The 24,098-nt window shown below is 39.6% G+C and overlaps 1 protein-coding gene across 4 annotated transcripts in view; it reads left to right on the top strand.

Moving 5' to 3' along the window:
• The window catches only part of IPCEF1 (interaction protein for cytohesin exchange factors 1), a 61,858-nt gene that overhangs the window by 18,958 nt on the left and 18,802 nt on the right, over positions 1-24,098 (top strand). For 2 of the 4 annotated variants that reach the window (XM_062640835.1, XM_062640837.1), the window contains 6 exons: positions 2,438-2,474; positions 3,139-3,308; positions 11,775-11,848; positions 13,481-13,552; positions 16,366-16,427; positions 20,136-20,224. In XM_062640835.1, the coding sequence (XP_062496819.1) occupies positions 2,438-2,474; positions 3,139-3,308; positions 11,775-11,848; positions 13,481-13,552; positions 16,366-16,427; positions 20,136-20,224 (504 nt within the window). Of the gene's footprint in view, positions 1-2,105; positions 2,294-2,437; positions 2,475-2,508; positions 2,669-3,138; positions 3,309-11,774; positions 11,849-13,480; positions 13,553-16,365; positions 16,428-20,135; positions 20,225-24,098 lie in introns of those variants that run through there. The other 2 variants (XM_062640839.1, XM_062640838.1) reach the window with 2 other exon arrangements.

The following is a 24,098-nucleotide window of genomic DNA, read 5'->3' as shown; positions in this document are numbered from 1 at the left end:
TAACACTGGATTTCACTGCTACAGATGTTTCTCGTGTGGAGCAAACCAGGTATTTTATTTTTTAAAACACGATGCTGGGTTTCTAAACATTACTAAACAAAACATTTAAAAGTTGCTGAACTCCAGGTTTAGGATTAATTGTTGAAAATTTACTTCAGCTTTCAGGAATACTGGGAAAGACAACCAGAAATGTAACTTCATTTACAAAATCTCACTCAGCAATAATATTATTACAGATTTATCACTGATTTTATCCAGGCAAACTAGACACAATGCTGGCTGGGCAAAATGCCCTTCCTTCCACCATTATTTTCCCCAACTCTTCCCACAAAATATGAGGGATGGGGATTCATCACCTCTGTCAACTTGCAGCAAGGTTACCATCATTATTGTTGAATAATAAATGCACATTTGTAAAATTCTTTTTGCTTTTACCAGCAACCAGTTTTTTCCTCAGTTTGTATATAAAGTGGACCCTAACAGTTAATTTACATAATATGGATATTAACCCTTTCTTGACAGATGAGGCATAGACTGTGTTATTTTAATTTAGATCATCAATAAAGTTAGTGAAAAGATTTACTTCCTTGGCTGTTAACAGAGAACCACATCCTGTCTCAGTATTGCTATTCTTGTTGTGCAACTTTATATCGGTCAAAAGATAAAATGATCCCACTTCAGTATCATGGCAAAGATATGACATTGCCCCACTACACAGTTTTTGTGCAAGGAGAGCTGATTCATATTTGTTTTTCTTAATATCACTTTGAGTAGTTTTAAAGGAAAGTAATTAGTGTGACTATGTGACCCGTTGATTCGCTGAGGTTATACATTATTTCTGTGTGTCCTAAATAGGACATTATTTTCTTTGGAATGAAGATATGAAGGGTGGACCATATAGGATGGGGAAATAGCAGAGTCTCTAATAGAGCTGATGTGTTTTCTCATTGCTTTTCTTTGTCTGTTGTCATGGAGAATAGTCAGAGAGAGGCAGTGGTAAAATTAAGGAAAAAATAAGGAAAGGAGGAGAAGGAGAAAAGGAAAATGAATATATGATGATTAAGCAGGAGTCTGGGATTATTCCTTCCTGGTAAAGCCTCCCACAAGTGTGTAGTTCAGGTCATCTCAAATAAGCAAAGAAAAGCACACAACTGTGATCTGCGGTTCTGCACTCTATGATGCATGCTGCAAAGATCACTGGTTAGAGAAAGTTCTAGCTCTTGTAAACCTTGGTGACAGTGGTCTCTTCTATTTCCAGATGGCGTAGCTTTACTCACCTTTAATGTGCCTGTGAGAAGAGCCATCAGATCCTTCAATAATTACGTGAAATGGGGTTTTGTTTTCCTGAAAAGCTGTCTGGCTAGGCAGAGGGGCTGCATTAGGGATGTTCACAGCGTAGCTCCGCAGTGGATCAGGTAGCTACCAGCTTTGCATAGCAATGTTGTGGCTGGCATATTAAAATATACATTATCCAACATACACTTATCCAGCATTTGTCCTCTGGAGGCTTCAAAACCTCACTAAAAATGGAAAAAGGTGAATGCTTTTGCTCCCATGCTAAAGATGGAAAGGTTGAAGCAAAGAGAAGTCAAGTGATTTGTTCACAATCACATGAGCAACCAGCCTGTCTGAGAATTTACTCCAAAAGTCAGACCTTATATTTCTAATGACCTCTTTTTTGGTCTCTGGTCTTCTCTTTTAGTTTCATTTCCTATGCCTTTATGTGGGATAAAATACATAAACTGCAAATAAGTAAATATAATAAAATTGTGTTATTTTTGCAGTGACTAAAACTCATGTGTGGAATGGCAAACTTCTGGCATATGTATGTTTTACAATTTGGATAATCTGCCAGGTTTGTGTGATTTTTCTTTCTTTTTTTTAAAGTAATATTCTGAAAGTCTTACATGGGGGAAATACATTCTCTGCCCTAAATAAAAAAAAAAGGAAAAATAAATTTCTGGTTTTGTTTGTTTTTCAGAATATCTTAGAATGAGATAAATGACAAACAGGCTTCTGGTGTATATCTTTAATATTCCCACGTTTGTAAATCCCCCTCGTGGAGTGTAATGAAGCATTAAAATGCTGGAGTGCTGACTTCTATTTTTTAACTTCTAAACACAGAATATAATTCAGGCAAACATATAGCAAAGTAGAAGCTGCCTATGTGTGTGAAACTGGAAGCATCAGTAGACAGACACATGTAATAGTTACGTTTGCTCTTGCTCAACTATTATATACATCAATTTTAATTAACACATTTTATGCTTCAGCTGCTAACATCCCTTCAGCAGTGAGTGGGTTATGCGTTTCCATCCTGCATATACCACCAGCTTCACCACAACGTCCTTCTCTAGCTTCCCCCTCCCCTTTCTACACAAATGTTGCAACACAATCTGAAATTTCCTCTTTTCTTTCCTTCCTGCATTTCTTACAGGTTCCCTTGCGTCAGAAGACAAAAAAGAAAAGTCAAGGTAATGAGAGATTGATTTTTCTTTTCTCTCCTGGGTTTCTCTTTTGTTATTTTCTTAGTATGTCTTATTTTTGGGAGGGTGAGGATTTTATACTGCTACTCAGCTCGTGGAAGGCTGCTTTGTAACTCCACTGATTCTTGCACTGATTCTGAGAAAAATGACAACGGGCTGTTCCTTTGGACTAAATCCTTGCGGTATGTTAATTGAATCAAAGCTGAAAATGAGTGAGGTAGAATCAGCTGCCTGCACATACACACACACTAGCGGTTTTCATGTACTTGGCATAATAGTTTTTCTCTAGCTGACTTAATAGATGTATTCTTTTCAGTGCAGCTGTGTGAAAGCTAATACATGCATGCTTCTCTTAAAAGGATCAAAGGATGTATTTATAATTTACAAAAACTCCTATATTGCTATTTAACATTAATTAGTATCTGCTTTATCTGCAGCTTACTATTTTCCTTCTGCACATCAGAATGCCTTTCAAATGAGCGTGTGTTACTGTCACAGCCGTTATAAAACTGAAAGATTTCTACGTGTATTTTAAGATATGCTTGGGTGACTTGCTGAGATTACTCGCTAAGTAAGGTTGATATCTTTAATTGGCATCTTTCCTGGTGATGCACTTTTAAACAAGCAGAACACTGTATTTTTAATGGCACAGGGTTCTTTATAATGAGCCGACGGAGGATATCGTGTAAAGAGCTGGGGCAAGCTGATTGCCAAGGATGGCTCTACAAAAAGAAGGAAAAAGGAGCTTTCATTGGCAACAAATGGAAAAAGTTCTGGTGTGTACTGAAGGAGTCATCGCTGTATTGGTACAGCAGTCAGTTGGTGAGTACACCGTTCATCCAGCTCTGGGTGCTGGACAAACAGATCTGCTGGGACCAAGAGAAGGGAAGCAGGGATCACAACTTAGATGCACCCGGGAAATGTACAGATGACTGGGTTTATTTCTTAGTCCTGACATTTCTTGTAATCTGGGAAGTGTCTATGTGAATGTGAAACATGCAGAAAACTGTGTTTCAAGTTCAGCAAGTACTTGTAAAATGTTAACTTGCTGTCTGTTCTGCCCTTTAAAGCTGCTCTTCACAGGCAGTGGTGGCATTTGAATTTGGGAAAGGTTTTCTGGGGTTTGGCAGTTTGTAGACACTTGCTATCAAGACTCAAAACAGGAACACTTTTTCACTGCTAATTAGTTTAATTTTGAGAAGTCTCTCCTGTGTTTCTCTCAATCCCCTTCAACGCTGAGATTAATCTATTTGTTTACTGCACCTTTTTTCTCCCTTTTTTTTTGTTCTCTCTCTCCCCAGTTCATACTGGTAGGGTTGCAGATACGAGCAGTGTCAATTGGTGAGGTTTTTACTCCTGGTCTTGCTGATGTTTCATCCAGAGCAGTGTAATTAAATATTACCACATTCTGCTGACTCTTTGCTCTGATGAGTTGATGCCGAATGTCAAATCTGCAGGACGACACTGTTTCGAATTCAAGGTCCAGCTTTCTATTCAGAGGATAAGCTTCCCTCAGGACAGCTGGTATAGATAGCATTTCTTTCCTGCTGATAGAGCCCAAGTAGCCTACTCTACTTTCTGTGCCAGTGTGAAATAATCTAAGATGAACAACAGCAAGGCCTGAGTTCCTCTAATCAATTGAAGAAACTAGGAATTAAAAGCTGAAAAAGGGTGATGGGAGAAAGAGGCAACGAGAAATCCAGAGTAACCTCCTTAATGAAAGGTTATGGCTGAGTGCAAAGCAGCAGTGAGCAGTCATCAGCTGGCTTTACTCCAGCCTGTTTGCTACAGCTGACCTTGACAGGGCAGAGGGTGTCTTGCCCATCCAATGAAGATTTGAGCATAATTTTTCTCTTTACCTTGTTGTCTTGCACTGTTACATCTAAAAACCTGCCATCACATTCAAATGATGGACTGACAGAGCCCAGAACTAGGGTGTGCAGAGGGTTAGGGGACACCAGCAACAGCATAGGTTGAAACTTAGCAGCTTCAGTGTGGAACTGTGGATGGGCAACAGGTTCTCTAAATACAGATGAGCTGCTCTGGCAATCAGCATGTCCCAGGCCCAGCAAAGGATGAAAAATTAAAGAAACCCTTACGAATTCTTAGCATTTAATGAAATTAAATGCACTCTGGATTTTTTCCCACTTGTTTTATTTCTATTGCAGTAATCCTTATGAAAAACCTTGCTGTTTCAGGGAACAAAAAAAATGGCTTAAAACATTAAAAAAAAGTAAATCCCCAAGCTCTAAACAAAACTTCACTCATGTAAAGAGTATTTCACATTCTCCCTCCAGTTGTGGGTATAGTGTTGTTTTTTTTTTTAAACAGTATGAAAATTTTGACTAGCATTTAAAGATGTATTAGTTATCCTTTTCGGAAGGAAAACTGAAAACAACTCTATTGGTCTTGGGCTGTTGTTTTTGTGACATGATAGTCTGCTGTAGCTTCCTTTCAAGACCAAGTCAAATACATTTATGTGAGAAAGAGAAAATAGAAAGAGACACGGCAGATAAACTTATCAGTAGCATTAATACCCTACTTCTGTCCAAGCAGTGTAAAGAAAGGTGAGCTGGCTGGCTGATGTGCCATTTAGACAGGGAAAGTGTCAGAAAGGAATTATTCTGAGGAATAAACAAGCTGAGAGGAAATAAAACAAGGCAAGACTATACAAAGTTTGCCTTCTGGGAAGACAAGGGTATTGAGGGAGCTGTGCAAAGTCCTCTACTTCCTATAGTTCCACTGGCCTGGCTAAAATCTGCACGCAAGATCCAGAGAAACTATGGGGCATGCTGATTCCAGTGCTTCTAGACAGGATTTATCATTTGTGTGAACTCGTCCTTTTAGTTCATGCCTGCTTTCTGGCTGCTACTGACTGCCCCCAGATGAACAAGGCTGAAGAACGGGTGGCAACATTTATTTCAAATGCTCTAAAGAGGTCATATGGCTTCAAAATTCTGCTGGCTTATGTCAGCCTTTCTCACCTATCACAGTTCTTGTAAACATGCTAGCTGGTAGCATCTCCTTTGCTTTCAGCTTCTGCCAACTCTCACACATTATTTTATGTTAAAACCCCAAGGTTTCCTTGGACAACTTCAAGTGCAGCCTCTGCACAAGTGTAGATTCAGGCATTGTTTGCAGAATGTCAGTAACGGTGAGGTATGGGAAGGTGTCCTGTGCTAAGATCTGCTTACTTAAACTGATGAGACCACAGCCATGCTCAGTCTCATATCTGAGATGAATTAGACCTGTTGTATTTTCACAGATATTTTCATGTTTCAATTGATGAAACAGAAATAGCAGCGACATAATAACTTGCTTGATATTTCTTCTTACTATCTGGCTTTAACGCTGCTTACACTTCCATTGCCTTCAGTGAAGTAAATTTTCTGTCCCGACAGGGCATTCAAGATGACAATCCTAAGTTCATAGTTATGTGGAAAAAGAAGTCCTGCTCCTCATGTGCCTGACGGTTCTCATGATGGGCCCTATTATACAAGCTGAAGCAAAAGGTGTTGGTGGAGGAGCAGTGCTGAGGTCAAAGGAACCAGGGCACACTGGCTGCCCGTAGCTCTGCCTGACTAGTTTCATTCCTGTGAGAAACAAGCATGTTTTTTCGTGGCTGTGTGGAAACTGCAGTCAGCCAGACACTGACAACTGTAGCATAGCAACAGGGTGCTGGACCTTTTTTCTAACAGAGATGGAGAAAATAGGGAGTGGGTGGAATTTGTACAGGAACGTGTATTGTCTTGGATTTGGGTTGGTAACCTCAGCTGACACCATGTTCTCTATGAAGTGTCTTCAGGCTCCCACAAAGCTCTGGATGTTTCTGTCACTGATATAATTTGCCTTCAAGCCTCAGAACTCTGGTTCTGGGTCTTTCACATGAGGCAGGCTGGGGGAGGCAATATAGGACGCTTGTGGTGATATTTACAGATGGTATTTCCTTGAATTTAACATAAAATATGTTGTGCAAGCCACTGCTCAAAAAAGAAAAAATAATAAAATGCTGAGAAGGGTCAGCAATAGCGGATCAGACACACCAAGGGCCAAGCTTCCTCACTGAACGCAAACCAGAGCACACAGGTAAATCCAGGTTAGCTGAGGTGCAGTGAGTGGTGATTTTAGGGCCCTGATAGTCTCAGCAGGCTTGGGTACACTGCCCTGAAACTTTTTCCCATATAAGCTTGCTCTTGGTATAATACATGGATAACACATGAGGCAGGTAAACTTTTGTTTGCAGCATGGAGGTGCCCAAAGTCTGGGGAGGTGAAGATGTTTGGACTAGGAAGAAACACAAAAGGGATGGTTTTGCAATGGAAACATGGGAAATGTCAAAAAATGGATCTGAGCAGTCAGACTTTCTGGGTGCATTCAGAAATACCAGGCTCCTTGGACAACCACTTTTTGTTAGCATTTGGTTTCTTCTATTGAGTAGGCAGCTGTTCGGCTCTCTGTAGGCAGCTGTCTTGAAGACAAGTGTTTAGAGGACAGAATGTGATCCGCCCCTTTGGCAGTTTTACTTATACTGAAACTCTGTAGGGAATCAGTTCTCCTGCATAGGAAAAGGAGTGGCAGGGGAAGATTGTCATGTGTAATCCCAGGCTCCTGACTCTCTGAGCTTGTTGCAACTGTGTTGGATAGTGTTGGCTGAAAAGGGTCAGAAGACTAAATGTCTCTGTCTTGTGGGCCTTTAGGATAGCTCAGCTGTTTTTTCAGATAGAGTTGAAATACAGTTTTGCAGGATGTGTTAATGATGGTTGTCATGGGGATTCAACTGAAAAGAAATATAAATATAAAAATCAAAGGGTTGCAGGCTGTGATCTACTGTCACTATTTATCTTTGTTTTTTTTTTCCCCTTTTCACTGCATTTAAATTGGTCCTCACTCAAACAGCTTTACTAAGAGCTGTATAATTGCAGTCTTTTAAAGCAGAAATCTTCTCCTTTGAGTTACAGTAGCTGCGTATGTGGATGAAAAAGTCATTGATGTTGGCTGATTATGCCAAGGGCTTTGAGGACCTCTGGTCCAGTATCTGACGCAGATTATTCACAGTTCTATAGGCTGCGCCACTGGTGTACTTGGCAGAGAGAAAAAGACTAAAAAGGCTTGAGGACTGATCTGTTTCTCCAACATCCACAGGGTTTTCTGGGGGCAATGCTGAAACATGGTGATGGAGAGCCATGAGGAGTGCCCTGAATCACAGATTGAAGCTATTCCACAGTAACTAGATACTTTCACTTTGCAGCATAATTTTTAAAAAAAAATCTTTCTGCACCATTACATTCACTTTAAATATTGAAAAAGGTCTATTAAATTATTTACTATATCTCCTAAAGCCACAACATTCAGGCAATGTATTGAGGCAAGCTAAAAAATTATATTGGCCTCTTTCAGTGGATTTATGCATTATATTTCAGAAATCTATGAAACCTTTTTAAGCAAAAAGCCTATTTCTGTGAAAATATGGTTACTTTCTTTTTGCATCAAGCATTTTCAGAAACTGTTGTAGGGAAACAATTTCAACAATAACAATTGGGCGTAGCAAAAAGTGCCGATTTATGTGTTAGGCTAACCTGCATAAAACCCACAAGAGATAACAGCCTATTCTTTTAAACATCCTAATTAAATAGGAAACAGGTCAAGGTCCTTTTAATCTACACTTTTTAGGGCTATTTTACAGCATTGCAATAAAATCTGAAGGAAGTTTGAGTGAAATGTGTGAGTTAAATAATAGCACGCTTAAAGTGATGTTAAAGACAATATTTTTGAGAAAAGAAAACATTTAAGACTTCTATAGACTTTTAATGTTTTAAAATGTCGTTTTCATTCCAAGAATGACTGAAAGGATGACTTTCACATGTTGTGTTCCTAGTGTTTATTTGGAACTGTATATGCTGACTGTAAGAACAGTTGTAATGTTTTATTGTTATGACTTGTTTTTCTTTTTTTTCCTTCCCCTTTTCTGGTAATTATGGAGCTACATACTCATCAACCCCCCATTTTTTGTTATATAGTTGGCATATTTGAGGTATATACCAATAGTTCATTAAAAAGAAATCATACCATTAACCTCCTTCTTTTCACTCATACATAAAATGAAACATTTTAAAGTTCCTTTTCTTATAAATGAACAAATGTGAAATCACAGAATTAATACGCAATCTGAATGTCTGAACGTATTGGGAGCGTATGCATATGCGAAAACATAATCTTTTACCAACTGGAACATGTCAAATACTGCATAAGGAGTCTGGAGATTTCTCCGTAGTAAGTAAGCCTGGTAAATGTGAAGTACTGAAATCAAAGCCTACAGACCTATTTTCATTAACAATTTAGACAGTAATCCTCTAATTTAGATAGTCATTGGATATGTTAGCGGTTCAATCCCAGCATGCGGAGTTCCATCTCTGCATGAGTGGAAGCACCTCTGATGAGTGTCCCCACGCTGGCTTTACTGGGTCCTGGTAATTCATTAACCCAAAACAAAATCTGAATGCTCAAACATTTGCATACACTGACAGTAAAGACAGTGTCATCTAATGTCATTGCATAGACTTAATCACCTCATGAGTGCTTGTGCAGCATCCTAAGCTATTAGTGGCATACAAACTAGACCAATGGCTACTGAGCTGTGGTTGCATTTGTAACATGTAAGGCAAACCTACTCAAAAACCTAGTCAACCCACTCACCCAGCTGATGGCTTACTTACTCAGGCCATGGATTTATTAGTGTATGGGTGAGAAGGTACCTTCTTATGGATCTTATGGGTCTCTGCTTTTTTAAAACTGGGTTTATTGATTCATACTACAGAGAAGAAAGTGTCAATGTGTGTAATAATGGCTTTGATAACTCATGAACTCTTTTTGAGTTGTCTATGGTGTTCTTAAACTGGTCTTGGGAACCAAACAGGAATATCAATGTTCTTGCTGCACCTGGTGTAGTGAGTTACCACACTTTTTGGTACAGAAATGAAGGATAGTGCGTTCTCTATCTCTAGTACAATGCAGTCCCTGAATAGGACTCCTCTTTTATTGACCCGTACTCATCCGCTCATCTCCATATACTTGCTGTAACTATGGTTCTGGGATGGAAATACTAGCTTAAGGTGTAATCGACTGAAATATACATGTAAAGAAAAAAAAAAAAAGACTAAAAAACCCTAATCGCTTTTGTTTCTTTAGTTAATTGTTGTTTTATCTCAGTGAGTTTACTCTCACTAACTTCCAGCCTGTGGAATGGAAACAGAAGCTCATCAAGCCAGGCTCTAAACAAGTCGGACACATACAAATATAGTCAAAGAAAGTTAAAAAAACAGAATAGCAAATAAATAAGCACTCTTTTGTTACAAATGAAGTCACATTGCAAACCCAAAAATTTTTTCCAGCCCAGATGCTGATAAACATCATGGTTCTGTACTGAAAGTAACAAAACTGTTCAAGTGTGTTTTGGGCTTTTTTGTTTGTTTGTTTGAGGTTTTTTTTTTTGTCCTGGAGCAGGCAAAACCATTTACTAGTGAAGATGCAAAATGCAAATTTAATACATGTAAGCTTCAGGAATGATGGTTATTGCATACCAAAGAACAGATAAGCAAAGGTGCAGGGAAGCCACCCACTGAAATATCCATTCTGTATCCATACTTCTGTTCTCAGAGATTCATGCTTTTGAGCATCAAAGCTCAAAGACTTGTCTCGGTGAACAGCTTTTTATAGTCTCTTTATATTCATGCATAATGTGACTTGAGTAGCTGTCAGTCATCTTCATTTGTCCTCTCTCTTTGTAACTGTTGTGTATATTTTACCTGCTTTAACTCAGTGTACGTTTTCAGAATTTTAATGTGCCCAGGGATAAGAGCTGGGAGCAGCAAAACTGTGAGTCATGAATGAAAGCTCTCTATAGTCTGGAAAGTACAGTTTTTCCTGATATTATGTGCTATAGACTTTTGCCTGCATCGTTGCTCCTCTTACAGAGTCCAAGGCTAATTGCTCCTGATTTGGTGAATATAGATAGATGTAGTAAAGAAAGATATTTCAGCTGCAGGCAGCAAGAACAGGGATTTGAGGCTGATAACTTCAGTTTTGCTCTGACAGGGTTCAGCTGACCCAGAACAGAGGTGCCAGTGCTCTGTACACCCTCTCCCATCCAGAAAGGGGTGTCTGCATATAAACAGCGTACTGTAAATGTCTGTCTGGCTTTTGCTACCTCCTGTACCATGCCTGAAAATTTCTGAGGAGAGTGATATCTGGGTGGCCAAAGCTCTCTGAGGTTGGTTTGCAGTGTTCGTAACAACAGAGCTCAGCTCCATAGGGCCATCCCCTTGCGCTGTTTCACCTCCTGGCACGGAAGCAGCTCATATTGCCTCTGCTTTACATACAGGCGTATATAAATGAGCCTACAAAATAGTCCATGTTACAATTACCCAGGGGAGACCATCTCTGCCTAGCATCATTTTGGGTCACTTCTGAATTCACATTATTTCAGACATGTATTTTTCAAAAATATATAGATCATTATATGTGGTGCTGTTATGCATCTGTGAAAAATGCATGTGTGCTGTATAATGAAACAAATGCTCCTTTGAGATTGTATGTAATATCCAGACTTGAAAAGACGATATAACCCTTATTCATCCTTTCTTATGTTATCCATCTCTTTTAAGGGTCTTCTGGGTTTAGAGCTGAAGTTCAGTAGTTTCATTTTCTGTGTTTTATGCACAAAGCAAGGCTGGTCTCTTTGTTGAAAGCTGTGTGATCACTGATGGCTGCAAAGGAATTGGGTTCCAACAGCTTTCTGCTGGTTTTAGTCCTAGTTTGATCCAAACCTAAATTGTGCCCTGGACAATTTCAGTCTCTGGACTAGACTTATGACTTATTCAGGAATCTTAGGTAAGGGTGCTCCGATACAAATTCTTTGAGGTGAAGAGAGGGAATCTACCTCAGCACTGTCATAGGAATTGATGATCCTTCCTCTTGCAGCCACTTTGATATCTAGAAGTGTACAACAAATCCCATGCTCACAGACTGCCACTTGCAAAGACAGGAACGGTGGCTTTCTAGCACCAAGGATTTGCACAAGTAGTAGCTGGTATAGGAATATTTCTTGTTCCCAAATATCGGCCAAAACACTGGATATGATCTGTCCCCATGGTGATAAGCATATATTTTCACAGTATAAAAAGCTGTCAAAACCAAGCATTTGCATGTTAAATATTGTTGAGCATTGGAGTCTGGCAGCTTACCAATAGGTTGATGCGGTGATTTTTACTTTTTTTTTTTTTTTTATTACAGGCTGAAAAAGCAGAAGGATTTATCAGACTTCCAGACTTCAGTGTGGATCGAGCAATTGAATGCAAAAAAAAGCAGTACGTTTATCTCTTGCCTCCAGTTTTGCATGATTTTTACAACATTGTAAGGAGTTGAATCTCAGTAGTGCCTGGCAATGAAGCTGTGGGGAGTTCTTCTGTGTTGTATTAATAATGAGATATTAATTGAGCTAATGAAAGAAAACCATATTGCAAAACTATTTTTGAAAATACTCTACCAGATGTGCTGTGTTAAAACTACAAATTAAACAGTAGATCAGCATGCCAGATGCTTTTTTTCCCCCTCCTCTGTTCACTGATTATGAGCAAGTTGCAGTCCATCTCGGATACCTTCTTGTAGGTAAGGAGGTCAACAACAGTGCATGTAATGCTGATTACCTCCAAGCTGGAACTATTCTTTAGGCTTCAGTGGTGCAGCTTTGGGCTGTACTTGAAGCCTTTGGTTGTACAGTGAATACAAACCCTGTTTGGCAGGGTACACATTTCAAAATATTCTCTCCAAACACCACATGCAGCACTGATGTCCAGCCCCTTCTGACTACACTTCAAAGGTTTGGAGGGGTGTTGCTGCTCTTCAAAGTTACAAAGCTCAGCATGGTTTTTATCCTGTCCCTCAAGAGAAAGCCTCTGTACTTCTACTGAGATCTCACACTGCGATTAGCTGTAGGTGTTTCTGAGGTTAACTGTGGGCTTGACTCCTCCAAAGAAAGGGGACATCTATTTTGAATATGGAGAGCTCTATTTTGTTTTCTCAAAGTTGAGTCCTATGGTACAGTACCATGGGAAAATGTTGCCCTTCACTACTGCAGCTGTTGGCTGTAGGTGATTGCAAGAGAAACACATGTTCATCACTTACTTGGGATAGGGTAAATCAAGAGAGCTGTGAGGAGTGACCAGAGCTGCTGGGTCAGCTGGGTGTGCTTCCATGGGATAGAGTAAGTTGCTTAATGAGGAACAAAAGACAGAAACCACACAGTCCCTGGATTGGAGACTATGTTTTAGGAAAAAAACAACCAACCAAACAAAAAAGACTGAAAGTCTTAGTGGTGGATGTTCAACTAAAACCTCGGCAGGGGACTATCCATTTTGTTTGTTTCCAGCCTGCCATCTAGTTGCCTTTTTGGTGCCTCCTAAAACTGGTTTATGAAAAGACAGTGAAGAGTCAGCCACTCTTCACCTGCTGCATGCCACTTGTGATTTTATTATTCCATATGTCCCTTCCCCCCACCATCAGTTTTCCATGCTGCAGGGTCTCAGCCTGATTAACCACTCATGGAAGCTGTTTCATACCTTGGGTCACTCCTGGTGCTTTCTTGGAACTCTTTTTAAGTTTACTTTGCTTTTCAGAGCTGCAGGAAGAAAAACTTCACATGGTATTTGAGATGTGGGCATGCAACAGAATTATGTAATTCAATAATGAAAGTCTTTGTTTTATTCTTTATTCCTCCCTTTTTTGTTCCTGTAGTTTATATCCTCTGAATAATGTGTGGCCTAGGATATAAGCTAAAAATACACTAGCATTTTAAGGAAAGAGCTATTTGGATGGATAAGATGATCCAGATTAATATAGTGGAGTGAATAAATATTTTAAATAATTCATTCAGCTATTATGTTTTCTTTCTTACGTAAACCAGTTTTCTTCATATCTCTTCTATTTTTCTTTTCTTGAAGTGCTATTAAGATCAGCCACCCACAGATCAAGACATTTTATTTTGCGGCAGAAAATGTTCTGGAAATGAACACGTAAGTAGGAGTGACTGGCCATGTTTCATCCTGTCTCATGCCTGAGAATGCCCTTTGAAATTTCATTCTCTCCCTCTCAAGTGGTTGTTGACAAAGTTATTCAGGGAATTACTAAGTCTGTTTTATTTTCTGGTCACTGTGTAGAAGGAGCCTACTGCTATTTGGTCACTAATGACAGTTGAAATCAGAATTCCATTATTAGCTTGATTTTGATACTAATGTTGATGATATTTGCTGGTATAAATCCCTTTCCATTAGAGAGGTGCTAGGATTTGATAGCAAGTTCATCACCTTAGGACAACTGAGGGAAGAAATTAACAAGAGAGAAAAGCTTAATATAGTCTTGTCCCAGAAGTGATCTAAGGCTGGAAAATTATAGTGTCTGCTTTGAGTATCATGTCAATTAACAGGGAAGGTTACAGGGATAGGAAGGGCTGATTCTTAAAGTATGTAAGCATTTATTTCAGTGCCAAATTATGTTGCAGTTAATCAACCCTCATGGCAGATCAGCAATTTTCCTTCAAAAAATATCTATAAGAACAACAATTCATTCACAGAGTTTTGAATCAAGAAGTAAAATGATACAAATACTACCATTTTAGAAACCACTGAGCTATCAGAAATAGATATTCCATGCTATCGATCCAGTTCTGGCTGATTTGTATACATCTCATATCTTTGTATTTTTTTACTTCAGATTGCAGTCTGTTCATAATGCTATTACATTAAATGGCCAAATACAGATACAAAGCTGTATAATCTAAATAGGAAGAGAGCTCCTTTCTTAATCCATTATTTTAATCATGTCTCTGCTGGTGACCTTCGTGAGATTCTTCATAAGGCATTTACTGTTCTTTCCTCCTACAGACAGGAGACCTCATACATATTTACCACAGCAGGAACGGATAGAGGTTGAAAGAACATGCTTGACCTATGAAAAGGGATATATATACAGAGATGTACGATACTACAGTAGTGTATGTACATATACCTATGTTCATAAATCTGTAGATGCATACAGATGGTGGAGAGAGAACCATCCGTTCATGTATCACCATGTTTCCTGTCAGAGCTCCTGAACAGAGTGAGAAGCTCTTGAGGCAGATGGGCTGAGGAGGACTAAGAATGAGGGACACCTGGACAGGAATATTTCTGTAGGGAAAGTAACCCTGATTGAGAGAGTAGACAGGGAAGGATGCAAGGAGAAGGAAAACGAAAATTAGAGCTAATGGAGGACATTAGTGAGTGCCAACATCCAGTTTGGAGCCCAGTTGGAAATTCTCAGTGTCCTAAGGACACTTTTGAAACGTTTAGTATTATGTGAGTGAGTGATTGAATTCTATGCAGGTGTCCCAGCTCTTATGTCCCCAGACTGATTTTCTTCAAACTCCACTTCAAGAGTAAATATCAATTTGGCTTAAAGCTAGACAGCCTAGCATTACAGCAGCTTACACTACACTACAGTAATTCTTCACTGTTGTAACTGATAATGTTTTCCTTGGCAAAGTATAAAATACATGCATTTAATACATAAAGTACACGCATACTCACGCATATGTCAAAACAGGCTAAAAGACATCTGTTCTCTTGGCTCCAGTCCTGCAAATACATATGCATGTGAGTGGTTCCACTGAACTCACTGGGGCATTCATGTGTGTCGAGTTACTGGTGCGCATAAATGCTTGACAGATCATGACCTTCTGTAACTCTTCATGCATATATATTAAATCAATAGTAGATTTATTAATACAGTAATTTGCTTCATTAATTTAGCATGTATTTGCTATTGTCATGCACACATGAACAGTAAACGTGTGCTGGCTAGCTACATGCATTTACCTGGCCAATTGCACATGGCTCCTAGCAATCTGTCTGATCTTTTGGTTAATGAAGTCTTGATTTTAGTAAACCTTTTTTCCTGTTACAATTTTTTTATTAAAAAAATATCATTCTATTTGCTGTTAGAAGAAAGTCAATAGTCCACTCTTGCAGAAATGTCACTTTGTTTTCTTGAACTGTTACGTGGCTCTACTGTTCATACTGCAATCTAAGAATCCAATTACTTTGACAATGATCTTACTAGCAAATTTTCCATTGCTTCAGTAGAATCAAAATCAGGCACAATGTTTTTTCAGAGTTATGAACCTTAATTCCTGTTTTTCATACTTTCCTATTTAGGCCTTGAGTTTTAATCTGAAAGGCTTGAGCCTTTTCACTTGTTAAGTTCTTAAAACCTGGATAGATCTGAATGAAACAATATAGAAAAAGTATACCTAGGGATTGTTTCTAGCACTAGAAGAACACAGCCAGCTAGGAAGGGAAGTGGAAAAAAAACTATCAATAGCTTAAAGAAACACAGGAAGTGAGACTTAGCAAAACCAGGAGTACAAACAAAGTTGAAGAAAGCAGTATAGAATGGTCAAAAAGTCTGGTTTTAAATGGCTTAGATTCTTAGACTGTGCTGTGATAGCTTTGGCCAAGGCAGCTGACATGGTCTTCTATGGCTCCAATCCATTTTGCTTCACTCTGGTGAAAGCTGATCCCTCACTAGCAGGACTAAGCCACTGAAGTTCTGCTACAGCACACATAAATACTTTTCCTTTAGCTTTGATGAATGCAACTCCCTGGTCATCAGTAGTGATTTTTTCAGGATCAGGGAAAGACGATGTCCCAGGCAACTAGTCCTGCTCACCACAGTCTTCAGGTTAATGAAAATGGATGTGGTGATGCAGAACACATCTGAAAGGGACAAAACTTAGTCCGAATAGCATGTGAGTATCCCTAACTCTATATTCCCTTTGTTTTAAACACAGGTGGCTAAGTAAGCTGGGGATGGCTGTAGACCCTCAGGCACCCAATGGGAAGAATGAGGAAGGTATGCTCCTAACAGCAGCTTCAGTGTGTAACTACATCATGTTCCCAGTTTTTGCTTGGCCAAATTTTTGTCAGCTCTTTTCCTTCTTTTAAATTGTCAACTTGGGTCTGTCTGTCAACTGAGTTCAGAGAAATGACACTGACACAGCCCAGGGTAATCACAGAAAAAGAAATAGTGGTGAGAAATAGTACCACTGAGAGACACTCAGCGATCTTGTGAAAGATAACTACTTTCTGGCAAGTTGCTGGCTTGCTATAAACCTACTAAGCGCAAAGAGAAACAGCTGCACTACTCTGTGGTTTGAGCTGGTAAGGTATATTACAGAAGTTGTGCTAAGGCCTGGGAGCTCACTAGCTGGGGAGCACCTTGTGCAGTGTAGATCCATCCCTAGTGTCTCCTCTGTTCATGGAGGTTTCAACAGCAATGTTGGAGGGGGGAGAGAGGGGGGTATGTGTGGTAGTAGTGGTGTGCTGAAGCCTACAATTTGTTTCAGAGCCAAGCCCAAGAGCTCATTGTGGAATGAGTAATTTTAAAGGGTCCCTAGCTATTTATTTATTAATTTGCACACTGACCTAATAGAAGTTTTTGGTGGGAGGATATCAGCACCTGAATCACAAATCTGAGCAGAGGACAAAGCAAGTCACCTGTCAGAGCGCTTGGAAAAGCTGCTGGTGAGGACACATACGCTATGAGCTAGTTCAGAATAAGAAGTGCTGTAGCTAGTCTAGCTAGTGTAGTTAGCAAACCAGGGATGGACTCTGACCTGAGGAATACATATCATCGTATGGCCTTTTGACTCTCCAATTTTAGAGTACTGGTAGCCAGTACCTTATTTAGAACTGCTCAGGTTATGAAGGAGCTGTCATTATGAAGTAACTGGTATTTGTAGTGGTATGAACACATGAGTGATACAGCTTGCTTTGTCTAAGCATCACTGCATCCTTTTTGACATTTCCCTGACTATTGTAATGATTTATGGTCCAGGCTTTGGACATGTAATTCCATTGTTGGTTAGTATGATCTAGCTCTGTTTATATTCTGGCTCCATTTATACTCTGCCACTAAAAACAGCTTTGGGGCTGGTAAACATAGTATCACTGATTTCTGGAGATTCAGTAGGTCTCATCAATTTCTCTGTTTTCGGTTCATGGTTCCTCTTTATTTCTTGTCAGAAAACCTGCTAATTCCCATATCCCTAAATTCCTACAAAATGCTGTGTCTTCTTTGAACCCAGTTTTGCATCAAAACAGTCTGAGTTAATTAGGATAAAGGTCTATAATGAGTATTAGGCTATGTAGCCAGAAGTGCATGGCAATTTTAGGAAGGAAGTGTTCAAATATGTTGTCTGTGTCTTCACAAGTTTGTTGTAAGATGAGGATGGTAAAATTCTGTACATGAAAACAAATTATTTTTTTTAAAAAGCCTCAAAAAAGTGTAGTATTGGTTGTGTTGGCTGAATCAAGAGTTAGAAAATGCTTCAAAATGAATCAGCCCACTAATCTTAATTAAAAAAAAAAAAAAGACAGGAAGATACAAAATAACCCACTCAGCAACAGGTTATCTAATAGACCTGCAATAAACACAACATAGCCAAGATTACTTCAGCTTTTAAACCAGTGGCTCATTTCCCCTTCAGAAAAAGGCATTCTCATTCTGGTGTCTAACACCTCCTTGTCTTTCCACGTATGTTTTGTCTCAGGTGCTCCAGCAGCTGCCTCAAGTGTGGGCTCAGCACCCCACTGACAAGCCTGGGTGGATGTGTCCCTGCAGAGGCATTGCTGTATTTCAGAAAAATGCTGTCATTACCCACATTCACTTCTGTTCCTGCTGACCTGGTTCTCCCCTCTGTATCACACACCATAACTCTTCAGGGGGTCTTGGCTTTTGTAATGTCACTTCTTGTGTATTCATGTACTTTCCATACATTTTAACCCCCTCCACCCAACCCTATTTGCCTGTTTAGAGTATCAGAAACAGCTGTTGATATTTTTTTTCACTTCTTCAGTGTGCCTAAAAAGGGAGCTGTAGAAACAATAAGCTCTTTACTAAGAGTTATTCAAGAAGGCATTAACAGAACCTTAGAATTTGATATAGGCCTTATTGTATCCAGTCTCAGTCGTTTATGCTAACATGTGCCAGGACGTTTTCCCAGTAAATAGAGTAGTAGTTATGTCATTAAAAACCTCTACAGTTCTGCAAACAGTATGGGATAAAAAAAAAAATAAATCTCTTCACTTTGCTAACAGCTTAGAAAGTTCTCTCATATGTGTAAAATTCTCCTCTCTTAAAAATTTGTTTCCCTCACGCTGTTCTTATGAAAGCCCCCAAATGACATAAAAGTAACAAAAAAGAAAGCATTCAGGTATCATTATAATGAAAAGATGAGATAATCACAGGTGATTTCCCAGAGACCATTGCCAGCACACTGCTTCCTAGTGGTGTGAACCCACGAAGCTCAACTCTTACAAAGCACTCCCCAAACGTAAACAACCCTTGCCCACCTGGGACGGAGCTGGAGGGTTGCTTCTACCAGAGAGACCCAGCTGGTCTTGGACAGCACAAGCTGTTGTGTGCCGCTGGAGGCAGGAAAGGGAGTTCAGGGTGCTGGCTGAGGAGGAGACTGCAGGGGTAGCCTCTGCTCTTGTGACATGTCACTTGCGCACATTGTCCTCATTAAGCTCTGATTGTATATTCTAACCTTTCATGTCCCCAGCTCAGTTGGGTGGGGGTGAGCACTGTCACCCTCCACATATGCTGCAGGGCAGGATGCAAGCACTTGCTCCTATAAAGGTTGGATGTGAAAGGCTGAAGCATGCCAGGAAATTTAGCAGAGGAGTGTGATCTTAGCCAGTGGTTACAGCCAGGACTTGGGAATAGGAAGCAGTGGTTTACCACCTTCTCTTTTCTGTGTCTTATTTTATCAATGATTATTACTTCATTTAATCCACTTTATAAAAGCATCTGAGAAAATGCTGCACAGGTAGGTGACAGAAAAAACAACCCAACTGCTTCTCTGCCACATGTCAAAAGACTGCAAGGCTCTACCAGATTGCTTCATATTGAAAAAATAAAAATGAGTAGGGTGTATAGTCCTAGAGTTCTGTGTTTAATTTTAGTACTAGCTCTGCACGTGTACTGCCACGCTGCACAGTGTGCCTATGTCAGCTACCATGTGGTGACAGACAGCTCTCATGGGGCTGCTCTATGGTTTCCAAAGCACCATGCAAGCAATCTGTTTTCTCCAAAATTGCAGTCAAAACACCAACGCCTGTTGCTACCTCCAGGAAAACTTACCGGTTAGAGATTAAGAGACAGCATCTGCTACTTTCAACAGGTCTCCCTAACTCCTACTATACATGATGCAGCCTCTCTTTTAAAGGCTGCTAAGGGAGGACAAAGAAACCCTACCCAGGCCTATTTGTGAAGCTATCAAGAGCTGCATCACCAAATGTTTCCATTCATAGCAAATTAGCAATTTTTTTTTTTTTTTTTTTTTACTTAAAAAGGAAAAAAAAAAAAATTGCCTTGAAGTACTGTAACATTATCACAAGTGAGTTAATTTTCACTGTAGGAGACACAGACTTGTTACAGCGTGGTCTGCAGCCCAGGACATGCTACTTGGTCATCTTTGGTTACCACAGCTCTGTGAGGAATAAATGAGAGTTGGTCTAACACTTTGCTTTTGCTCATTTTCCATGTTTGCTTCAGAATGCTACAGTGAAAGTGAACATGATGATCCAGAAATAACAGATATGCCACCTCCCCCCTACACAGTACAGCCAACACCACCTCCTTTGGTAAGTGTTACAGTAGATGGCTTGTCTCTTGTTGCATGTCTCTTGCTGAGGTGGTGGGCCTTTGAGGAATAACCTAAAACAATGGCTAGAAGTGTTCACCCTGCATGCCTGTGAAATGAGCTGTGCTGCCAGGACCCTCACACTGTAGAAGAACAACTCCTTCAGATGGAAGAATATTTATCTTGCTGGAGAAAGGAAGGTGTCCACTCTGCCTCATACACATGCTGTCTTTTCTTTGTGAGGTTTTTAACACACTGCCATAACCTAGTTTTTCATGCTATTCTTTTCTCCTTTATTTTTTTTTATCTGTCCCAAATCTTCTTTCTTTTTGTGACCCCAGTAGCATCATCCAACAGATTTATACTTGGTTATTTTGAGAGAGTTGTTCTCAAGACTGATGAATTTGAAGCTGCTTTTGTGGCAGTGAAGGGAAAGAAGCCTCTTATTACAGTGATAAAATAATTTCTTCTACCTCTGAAAAATAGACTATGAAAAATTAGGCATCCTCCCAAAATATGTTATTTTTTCTCTATTGCTGTAGCGCATTTGCCCAGAATATTCCTTCTTGCCTTGTTTAATTTCATAAATTAGAATAAGCACTATGCACCTTTATGTGTCTAATCAAGTTGACTCACCTAATTGTTAGCTATTTATTGCCCTATTAATCTTGTTTCTGTATTGTTGCTTTTCTCAGTGATCTCATCTCCACTTATGTGCACTTTAAGATACCAGGTTTACTGAATTCTTTGTTTAGAAATGAGTAACGTGGTTTTGGATGGTAATGCAGCTGAAATAAAGAATCCTGAATTCAAGCCTTTCCCTTCCTTAGCTGAAAGTTATCATCGAGGTTAGCAGTAATATCCTTTGATCTGAGTCATCTCATTGCATTTCATGGAAGGGAAGCATCTTCTGCCTTGTTGGTGTGGTACAGACTACTGTACAGCGTGCTGAAATGACATCTGGTAGCTGAGATGGGCACAGAGGCGGTGAAGTAGGAACAAATTTGAAATATACAGATGAGCTGAAGAAGCTTGTGTGGTCACAGGCAATAATGAAAGGAGACATCGTGCAGAGGGTTGCTTGTCTGGCATAAAGCTGGGAGTGTGTGTCACACTGTCACCCACTTGTCCCCTTCTGTTGCAGACAGATAAGTCAGCATTCGCTTCCTCTCCTGAAACAGTTGCCTAATGTTAATCACTGTAAAACAACTCACCTGGCACTCAGGGGGTGTGTGGTGTTCACTGCTGTGTAAAATGTGATTCTTTATTGCCTATATTAACTGGAAATCAAATGTGGCTGAGTGGCTATAAATATCAGGGGAAAATAGGAACCTTGGCAATATATCTCCAAGAGTTATTCTGGGCCTAAGGCCGATAATGAAGAGTCTTGAATTTTGTATCTCAGTGGCTTTCCTTTAAGAGGCTGTAGATGTCTTTTCCATCTGCTCACCTCTGAGTGAATGCTGCATTTTTCCAGATGATGAGTTTTAAACAGGTGCTGTTTTTTAGTTCTCTGTTTTTCTGGCTTCCTGCTGCTTGTCAGTCTGTTGCTGCAGGGGTGATCTCCAGTTGTCTCCTTCCCATTTGCTGCTCTTCAGTGCTGGCCACCACGTTTTAGCAGGGGATGTGTGGTGCAGATGTTGAGGTGTTCAGCTTCCTCAGCCTTTCCCCTAAAGATTATCTTCCTTCCAGCCTCTACCTCTTGCAGCTGACCTCCTTTCTCTTCACCCCCAGCTTAAAATCCCTTCCCTCACAGATAGAGGTTAGTGTCTCCTGAGCAAAGTTGTCATTTTTTCACCCCAGAAGCATCCACTGGAATAAGCTCCAGCTGCCATATGTCTGCCCTATGCTCAGCTTGCTTATGTTGTGGGGAGGAACAGTTAGTTACCAATGCAGCTGTGCTTGACTGCAAGTCAGAGTCTTTTAAATACCCATGTTAATGCCCCTTACCCTTCTGGACAAATTCTGGAGCAAGAAAACCATTGGAAGGACTGGGAAAGCACAGCTTCTACTGGAAAGTCAATTTTAGGAGAAGAAATCTTGGTTGTCTCAGGGAAGGCTGGTTAAACATTGCTTGCTGTCTGTTTATTCACCACAGACTGTTTGAATCAAGCTGTAAGGTCCCAAACATGTGATGGATTTGGGTTGATACTCTGTGGGTACACCACTTTTGGAAGGACTGCTTGAATCTTTTCAGATTGCTACTGGAAGAGACATTCTGGAAATGCAGCCCAGGATGAAGAATGCCACAGGCGTGATGGGTTAATTTGTTTTTCTTTTTTTTTTTTTTTTTAAGTCAGATTTCTTCTTCCTGAGACAATTTTGCAAAATAGGAATTAAGAGCTATAAACATTTTGGAAAATCAAGCCAATGCTGTCTTTCAGCAGAAATACCTTCAAACATCTTCAGATCAGCTCCAGACTGAAAACTATTAGTCTGGAGACTAATAGCCACTCAGGTGCAGGCTATGTTATGTGTTGGAGGTGGGGTGGGTTTTGTTGTTGTACTTCTAGCACAAAGTTTTCGCTTGCTGTTCTGTTCTCTGCTGACCCAAACTGTTTTGAAGGTTAAAAAAGAAAAAAGTAGTGATCATGAGCTTTCTATATTTATTCATGCTTTTGGGTGCTGTGGAAGAAAAAAAGCAAGTCAGGAACAAGTAAATTTTTAACATTTGTAGGAGAAAAGGTAAACTGACCATCCACATTAATTTCTCCACATGTGAATGGATTTACAGTTCAAAAACCAGCAGCTATGTTGAGACAATAGATTGTAGCAGTCCCAAAAGAGCAGTTGAGGTGTTTCGTGGTCATAATTTTTCTCTGAAAATGCCTAGAGACTCATTGATCTCCAATGGAATCCTTGTGATCTGCTTACTTCAACATCTGTTTTTTTAAATGTCTTCAAATGGAGATTTATTATTATATGGATAATTGCTAAACTTGGAAAGGAACCATTTGAGTAAGGCAGGTAAGCATTTGTCATGCCAAAGAAAAAAACCCCACAACATATGTAGAGAAAAAGAAACACATTCTGGAAGTCATCTTTATTCTCACCCACATTTTTTTTGTTTAACACACAATGAAAATGAAAACTAAAATATATTCCACCCACTGAGGCACAGTTTTCATTTCAATAGCATTTCCTTTTGCAGGGACAACTGCCACAAAAATAGAGGTGTGATCTAACATCTTTTTTTTCTGTCTTTGAATAATTAAAATTAGACCATCCACACCATGTGATCAAGAACTTTTACTGTTCAGTTGCTTTACTGTACAAATGCTTCAATAACTTGTCCTTGTGATAGGAGTTCTTAGATAAATGCTTTAGGTCACCTGTGCTCTGAAGGGTCATACATGCAGTTTATGACAGCATCTTCTTGTCCTTTACTTTAGGTTGCATTTATTAAAGTTTCAATTTTAAAAATGAAAATGCACCTGAAACACAACATTACGTCTTGTAATAGGAACATAAGTTAAATTTGGTCCCTCAGTGTTTGGGACAGTCTTGGAGGAAAGGCATTAAAAATTTACAAAAGTGAAGGAAGTGCTACAAAGAGTGACCCACAATGTGTTATTGGTAGTCCTCATCTTCTGAACTGATTAGTAGCTGTATGAAACAGCTACATCAGAAGCAGAGGAAGACAAATCTGCTTTGCTTTTTTAATGTGAAAAGAAAGTAGTATACGTTACAGCAACACTGAATAGCAGAAGTTTATATATGATGATAAAAAAAATCCCCTGTCACTGTGGTCTAGTTTATATGAATGCATCTTATTTCTAGTTTACCAGGTTATAAATAAGTATTCCAGGCTAGTCCCTCTGTTGTGTTTGCAGCTCATCTGGGTCTCCCTAGAAACACCTTCTCAGTAATTTTCA

This window comes from Pezoporus occidentalis, unplaced genomic scaffold (assembly GCF_034315485.1).
Source record: "Pezoporus occidentalis ecotype Australia unplaced genomic scaffold, CSIRO_AGI_Poc_V1 ctg67, whole genome shotgun sequence".
Lineage (NCBI taxonomy): Eukaryota > Metazoa > Chordata > Aves > Psittaciformes > Psittacidae > Pezoporus > Pezoporus occidentalis.
This window is presented reverse-complemented; position numbering and strand designations above follow the sequence as displayed.